An 8,095-nucleotide genomic window follows, 5' to 3' on the forward strand; every position below is an offset into this window, starting at 1 on the left:
CAGAAATCCGCCTGCCTCTGCCTCCCAAGTGCTGGGATTAAAGGCGTGTGCCACCACAGCCCGGCGAACTCAGAGATTTTTAAGACCAATATATAAGACATGGATTTTAAACACCTGAAATATGGATTCTAAAGATGTCAAAACCCAGAGGCTGGACAGACAACTCGTTCAATGGTTAAGGACATTTGCAGAGGACCTAGGTTCAGTACTCCTCACCCACATAAAGATTCATGTCTATAGCTCCGATTTCAGGGTATCTGACTCTTCTGGCCTCCTTGAATATGAAGTACCTACACAGTACGCATACACACATGCAGGCAAACATTCAAACACACGAAGTGAAAAATAGATAAATTTTTTTTTTTTAAAAAAGAAGTTGTGGCTAGAATGATGGCTCAGTAGTTAAGAGCACCAATTGCTGGCTGGGCTGGAGAGATGGCTCAGTGGTTAAGAGCACTGACTGCTCTTCTGAAGGTCCTGAGTTCAATTCCCAGCAACCACATGGTGGCTCACAATCATCTGTAATGGGATCCGATACCCTTTTCTGGTGTGTCTGAAGACATCTACAGTGTACTCATATAAATAAAATAAATAAATTTTAAAAAATAAATAAAAATAAAAGAAAGAGATAAAGTCTAAACACTGGTTTTATGATATGCTCAGACTATCACTACAAAAAGCAATGAAAGCCATCACAATGGCCCCAGCTTATAGTCATAGAGGTTGAAAGGCTGAGGCAGGATAATCACTGAGCACTGGAGTTCCAGGCTCCTTGAAGAACACAGTGAGAGCAGAATCATTATTGAGAAAGCATCTCATATTGACCAGGAACTCCTGATCCTCCTACCTCCACTTCCTACGTGCTAGCATTACAGGTATGTACCCCTAAATCTGGCTTTGAAAACATAGAAGAGAAAAAAAGCTGAGAAAATTTACTATGTAGCTGGCAGCACAGGACAATCTAAAGTAAGGAGGAATTGTTTAATTCGGATTATGCCTCTCAAATACATACAAAATGAGAACTTTAAGAGTTTTCAGGATGGCCTCTTATATTTTTGGTTGTGAGCATAGCATTTAACAGCTGAGCCATCTCTCCAGCCCCAGGATAGCCTCTTAAAATAGTTCAACAATATTGTACTCCTATAGTGATCCTCCTAAGTGAACCATTATTTAGATAGATCATTAGCTTTCCTCTGAAAGTGTTCGCAATTACTACACTCTTCTTTCATGTACAAGAAACTTAAAACTCTTTAGAAAACAAACTCTTACATTTACATTAATAGGAAAATGGCCATAATTCATATTTTATGTATTTTACATTGAACAGAATTTTAAAAATCATATACATTAAAAACTGATCTACAGTAAAACTCAGGAAAAAATGTTTAAGGATGAAGTTTAACAAGCTAGGAGGTATCTAAGCTTTGCCTCTTTAGTCCTTTGAATAGCTCAATGAGAAGTATTCATAGAAAATTTACTGCCATAAAAGCTAAAGCTAAGCTTGACAGTACACTCCCGTGAGCTCAGCACTTGAAAGGTTCGAGCAGAGGATCAGGAGTTCAAGGTCATCCTCAGCTACACAGGCATTTGAGACTAACATGGGCTATATGAGACCATAAAGCCCCTCTAAGAAAGAAAATTAAAGAAATATAAAAATAGATAAAGGCTCTAAATTGTCACAAAGACAGACCAAGCAGCTAAAGATACTGGGACTCAGGAACGGGATTGTCTCAACGGAGAACAGTGGGGCTGTACTCTGCAATCTGCCAAGTAGCATGCAGCCAGATCAGCCTCTCTGAACCTTGGTTTTCCCTTTCACATCATGGACAAAAGCATACAAATTGCATTAGATTATTTTCCAAGTTTCTTTCCATGCCAGTATTCTAAGGCTTAAAATACTGATAAAAGCCAGGCAGAGGCAGGCAGATGTCTGAGTTCAAAGCCAGCCTGTCTACAGAGTGAGTTCCAGGACAGCCAGGGCTACACAGAGAAACCCTGTCTCGAAAAACCAAACCAAACCAAAACAAACAAACAAAAAACAACAACAACAACAAACAGTTATAAAAGCAATGCAGAATTAATCATTTACTCCTCAATCGCTTAGTATCGTCTGCAAAGGGAGACAGAGCTAAGTGTGTAGCAAATGTGGCAGACCAATCCCCAGCAGGGCAAAAGAGAGAGAGAGGCTGGGCCCAGAAGATCAGGCTATAATCTGGGAAGCTGAGAATGGATTGTTGCTTTGAGTTTCAGGCCAGCTTGGTCTATTCGTACAGCAAAACTGTTTCAAAAAGGAGAGGGGGGGGGGCGGGACTGGGGAGATGGCATGGCAGTTAAGATCGTGTACTAGTTTTACAAAGGACCTGGGTTCAGTTCCCAAGAAGCCCAGTCGACTGAGTTGAAACTGCAGGTAACTCCAAATGGAGGGGAATCTGACACCTCTGGCCAGAGGGCACGTGCCCATACCCAAATTATACAGACCCACGTGTACGCGTATTTCTTAAAAATGGAGGTGGGCACAAGGGGGCAGAGAGGAGTGAGGGAGCGGAGAGGAAAAAGACTGCCTCTATTTTTTGTCTCTTATTCAAAATAATAATAATTAACAATTCTCTCTGTCCTTTCTGCTTCTGGAGTCTATACTGGCCAGGAAAAATCAGTTTGGGACTAAATCAAATACGAAAAACCAGTATTAATGTAGACTTCTCAATATAGTTAGTCCCAGTGATGCTATATTATGACAATAATCGGATTAGTCCGATTTTTCTATGTAAAACTAGGGCATTGGTTTCACTAGAACGATACTGTTTTAAGAGTGTGACTCTGAATGAGAATGACTCAAGAGCCTGTGTGTCAACCAGGTTGGCCAGAAGGACGCTACGAGGGCAGAGAGACCTTTCAGCTTCACTGGGACCGCACGCTGGGGTCGCACAGGCTGCGGGCGTCCCCCGAGCAACCCTCCCCACACACCCGAGGCATTTTTTTTTTTTTTACTCTTTGGTAAACAGCTGCCGGAGGCGGTCCCATCCGGATTCCGGGGAACCGGGGTCTGAGACACGTGAACGCAGCTCCCGATCCTCCACAAAACCTTGGGAATCCGCAGCCACAGCACCGGCAGCAAAGACTCGGGGAAAGGGACCCCAAGCTCCGCAAAGGGGGCTGCGGGGCGCGGGCGGCGGCGCCTCCATGACGCCCTCCTACCCGCGGAAAGACAGACACACAGGGGTCGGCGGCACCGTGGGAGAGGGTGACCTACACAGCCCACCAGCTACACGTTCGGGGATACTGAACCTCACATCACATCCGGTTCCCAGCCGGCTCACTTCCGGAAACTCTCGGGAACGAGACCGGAAGTCCCGCCCTAGCCGCGCCAAGGCCGGAGGGGGCGGGACAGCGAAACTCAGACCGAAGCTCTTCCGGTATCGCAGGGTTGGGGGTTGGTGGGGGTCAGTCGTGCTCCGGAAGTGAGTTGGCGGCGGTTTCGTCTCGGCGAGGTCGCAAAGTGTTTGCGCAGCGGTCTTCTGGGCCTGCTCAGCTTGAAGTGCTCAGGAGCTTGAGATGGCTCGTTTTAAGATGCAGAAAGCCACCTAGACGGGGACAGTACTTTATTCAGCGCAAGCGCAATGGGGAAAGAGACAGGCGAAGTACTTTTAGGCCACGCCCATCCACCCTGGTGAGCTGGAGAAGATGCCTGGGCGGAGCAGAGTCCGTCTGGCTCCCTGAACCTTTTCGGGTTGCACCTGAAAAGGTTCCCGATCAGAGGACTTAGCCGGGCGGTGGCGGCGCACGCCTTTAGTCTCAGCACTTGGGAAGCAGATTTCTGAGGTCAGGGCCAGCCTGGTGTACACAGAGAAACCCTGTCTCGAAAAAAACAAAACAAAAAGCCCTGGCTGCTCTTCGAGAGGTCGAGTTCAATTCCCTGCAACCACATGGTGGCTCACAACCACTGTAATGGGAGCTGATGCCCTCTTCTGGTGTGTCTGAAGACAGCTACAGTGTATTCATATTCATAAATGAATAAATCTTTTTTTAAAAAATTATCTTCTTTGGGGGAAAGGAGGGTCCAAGATAGGGTTTTTTGTTTGTTTGTTTGTATTGGCCTGGCTATCATGTAATTAGTTCTGAAGACCAGGCAGGCCTCCATCTCAGCGATCCACTTGTCTCAAGTAATTAAATGTTGAGTAAAGAATTGAGACCCCAATTCCTGCCTCTAGCTTGATGCCTGTTTTTTAGAGGTGGGTATTGAGATTAGGGTCCCAGGGCCTGAAAGCCCAACAAAATGGATGTGTTGACTGTTTAGCTTACCTGTAAGAAAAGCCGAGTGCATTTATTTGATATACTTGAGGTCCTGGGAATAATCCTCAGCACTTGAACTAGAGTCTTTCTAGAATCAGGATAGACTTGAACAAGGTCAGGGCAAAGGTTGGGCAAACACTGACAAAATCATTTACACATGGGGGCTGGAGAGACTGCTCAGGGGTCATGAACACTGGCTGCTCTTCTAGAGATCCTGAGTTCATATGGTGGCTCACAACCATCCATATCCGTAATGAGATTTGATCTTCACTTCTGATGTGCATGAAGACAGAGTGCTCATATAAAATAAAATGTTAAAAATCATTACATATAGCTGATATGTCCCCAGGATCCTGTACCCTGTAGACACAAACAAGGTCTTAGTACCAGATAGACTTCACAAACTCTACAGCTCTTCTTTCCATTTAGGTGGTACCAGGAAATGCTCCTATGCCAGGCGAACCATCAGGGAAGGCTTTCAGTCATCTCTGTCTAGAACCCAGCTGAGTTCTGCCCACCAAACCCCAACAGCTTTTTCCATGGTCAGTTTTCTCTTGGGTCAGCAGGTTCTCTTTCCCAGGTTCACCAAGTGCAACTCTTACAAAAACATATTATATTTGGTTATACTGAAAACAATAGTAACCTTTTCTATAGTAAATAAATTTTCGAGGAGCAAATGATTAAGATTGGGGCCGAGCTAGTATTAATGATAACACAATCTCCAAAAGTGTAACCATACAAACAATTTTCCAAAACATACACTTTACATACTGTTACATGTCATCTCATACTAAATCTACAGCGAGGTACACAGGCAAGTGTAAGATCTGAGTAACTTTCGTTGTCTTTAAAAACAAATACTCCTGCAGGGTGGTGGTGGCGCACGCCTTTGATCCCAGCGCTTGGGAGGCAGAGGCAGGCGGATTTCTGAGTTCGAGGCCAGCCTGGTCTACAGAGTGAGTTCCAGGACAGCCAGGGCTTCACAGAGAAACCCTGTCTTGAAAAACAAAAACAAAAAAAAACCAGATACTTCTTACTACTCCAGGGCGATTAAGGGTCTGTATTGACCCATTTCTTACAATGCATCTCATCCCCACTGGAGCAAGTAACCAGGCAATTTAAAAACAGAATTTAGTTAGGCCAGGTGAGTGTATCCATCCATTCCCCACTCACTCATCTCCCCAATAGTTGTTCAGTAATTATTCTGCATGAGGCACTGTGCTGATAATGGAGACATCAAGAGCAGTGAAACATCATTCTCATCCATCCGTAAACTTACAAAACAATGGGAGAAACAGCCAAGTACTTACAAAGCAGCAGGATGGCTAATACAGGCATGAGCTGCCGACTACCAACTGCCAAGAAGGTTCAGGTGACACAAGAGCTGCAACTTGAAGTAACTTTCCTTCTATCTTTTTTCAGAAGGGGAATAAGGAAGTACTCCAATACCTCACATAGGAGTAAAAGCCAAAGCAGGATGCTCTAGAAATTGCCACTTTATGATATGTTCACACATGAAGACTGTAGTCTCTGCAAACTTAGGTGGTCCTGCTGCTACTAGTTTAAGATGCCAAAATAAAAGATGTGCAAAAGATGAATTCGAGTTTGTGAGACAGGACCTACTCATGTAGCCAGGCTCTCTCCTTGAACACCTGTGTAGCTGAGGAGGCCACGAATTCATCTTCCTGTCTCTGCTTCAGAAGTGCTAGTATTACAGGGGCATAGTTCTTTAATCAGACTGCTTCCTGAATGTACTGGGAAATTTCTCTTTGTCTCCTTTAGAGAGAATAAAAAGGGCATGAAGGCACAAAATGGAAATCTGAAATCCAACTGCAGAAGTTACTCATGCAACTGAGGCATTATGGAAACCTCCTGAGTGCCAGAGAATTTAGGCGTTTACAAAAGAAAGCACAGCCACGCTTTCTTAGGCTCCGGAGGAAGCGATCGCTGTGGTGTTTTTCACAAACTCCAAAGGATTTCTACATTAAAATAAAGCAACAGAGATCAAGCCTAAAATAACTTCAGAGTTGCTAGAATAATGTACTAGTTCCAAATGATGGATGGTCTGCTCCAAATAATAGGACAAAAGCATCTTCACATGGACCCAGTCAATTTCACAGTGATGATACATACAGATGACCTGAGGCACAAGCTGGGATTGATCATAAGAAAATGAAGGTTAGAATGCAGTTCCAAATCCTTATTTCATGATTTCTAAGAGCTGAGCTGTTTCATTTCTGCTCATTACGCACACACTAGATCTTTCTCAAGAGTCCCTCTGGCTTCAACATGATAAGGAAAACTGGATGTTTGGCTTGGCCAAAAGTGTTCAAGGTATAGGCGTCATGATCATGGTATTTCACCACAGAGCATCTCAGATCCAGTCAGGATTCCGGTCCTGGGATGGATACTACAGTTCAGTTTTCAAACGTCTGGGAATGATCTGATAATAATCTTTTCTTCTTGTTACATTATAGGACAGGAATTTGGAATATTCAGTCAAGAGGTTCTCCCAGTAACAGGTGATGTCATCCATCTGCAAATGGTTTATGATGAACTGGCTCCCCCTAAACAGAAGATAAACAAGAATATTTTATATCACAGGCTACATATGGTTGGGTACTTTGTCATGACCCTTGTTCTAAGTATTTTATTTGAATTAACTTACCTGCCTGTCACAAACAACCCTATAACTAGCATGTCCATATGCATGTATTTAGCAATAAACTTACCATTTGTTCCTTAAAAGCAAGCATTATTATCAGCTAATATTCATTTTTAAGCACTTGAGTTTTGTTGGTTTGGTTTGGTCCTGGTTTGGAGTTTTGAGACTTCTGACTCTTTCATATAACTCACTTCATCGCCCAGGCTTTCCTGGAACTCAAAGCAATTCTCTTGACTCAGTCTCTCCGTAGCTGGGATTAGGTATGAGTCACCATGCCTGGCTAAAAACATTTATCTTAGTTGCTCCAAGACTGAGGACTAGGCCCTGGAGACGGGCTGGCTTCAGTGGTTACCAGTTACAACTCCTGCAAAGGAGCACGTGTGCCTCTAATTCCAGCTCTAGAGGCTCTAGCATGGACTTGCACATACCCACACATACACATACAACTTAAAAACAAGTAACTCTCCTTTAAAAGGCTGGAGTCTATTTGTACAGCTATGGAACACTGGTGAATGTGACTGTGTTAGTAATGAGGCTGAGGTATGGACATTATCATGATAACTATATGCAGAAAACTGTAGGACAGAGGAGACAGACAAGGGACAAATGAACAGAGCTTACCTTTCAGCAATTTCCTGAGCGATATCATCATTCGCTTTTACAAACTGCAACAGCTCCCTAAAAGGACAAGAACCACTGTAACACTGTAGAGGTTGGGGGGATGGCTCAGCAGCTAATGTATTCATCACTCGAGCACAAGGACCTGGGTTTGGCCCCAAAGACTACATAAGAAGCCAGGTATGGTGGCTTGTGCTTTTAATTTCTATGCTAGTAAGGTAGAGACCAGTGGATCCCTGGAGCTTGCTGGCCTGGTAGCCAATTCTAAGGGCAAGCCCAAGGTCCCAGTGAAAGATTCTGTCTCAAAAAGAACAAAATGTATGGCCCCTGAAGAGTAACAGGTAAGGTTGACCTCTGGCCTTTATACGCACATGAACATACACAGAGAAATACATAGGCGAAAATCATGAGTTTTTAAAATATAGATCACTCTCTTAAATACCAAGTCAGAAAGACAACTGATAAGTCTGTAGATATGTAGGTTGAACATAACTTCTTTAAAACAAAGAGATTAGGATGCCT

General features: G+C 43.8%; 2 protein-coding genes across 3 annotated transcripts in view; both read right to left on the bottom strand.

The window, feature by feature from the left end:
- Timmdc1 (translocase of inner mitochondrial membrane domain containing 1) overlaps window positions 1–3,651 on the bottom strand; it is a 23,077-nt gene extending 19,426 nt beyond the window's left edge. The window contains exon 1 of the mRNA XM_031363865.1: window positions 2,989–3,651. Within this exon, the coding sequence (XP_031219725.1) occupies window positions 2,989–3,182 (194 nt within the window). The 5' untranslated portion in view covers window positions 3,183–3,651. The remainder of the gene's footprint in view (window positions 1–2,988) is intronic.
- A 1,237-nt stretch (window positions 3,652–4,888) lies between these two features.
- Window positions 4,889–8,095, bottom strand: part of Poglut1 (protein O-glucosyltransferase 1) — a 25,469-nt gene continuing 22,262 nt past the window's right edge. For both annotated transcript variants that reach the window (XM_031363866.1, XM_031363867.1), the window contains exons 10-11: window positions 7,577–7,633; window positions 4,889–6,857 (exon numbers count right to left, since the gene is read on the bottom strand). In XM_031363866.1, the coding sequence (XP_031219726.1) occupies window positions 6,701–6,857; window positions 7,577–7,633 (214 nt within the window). In that variant the 3' untranslated portion in view covers window positions 4,889–6,700. The remainder of the gene's footprint in view (window positions 6,858–7,576; window positions 7,634–8,095) is intronic.

Source organism: Mastomys coucha, unplaced genomic scaffold, assembly GCF_008632895.1.
Source record: "Mastomys coucha isolate ucsf_1 unplaced genomic scaffold, UCSF_Mcou_1 pScaffold12, whole genome shotgun sequence".
In the NCBI taxonomy this organism is placed as follows: Eukaryota; Metazoa; Chordata; class Mammalia; order Rodentia; family Muridae; genus Mastomys; species Mastomys coucha.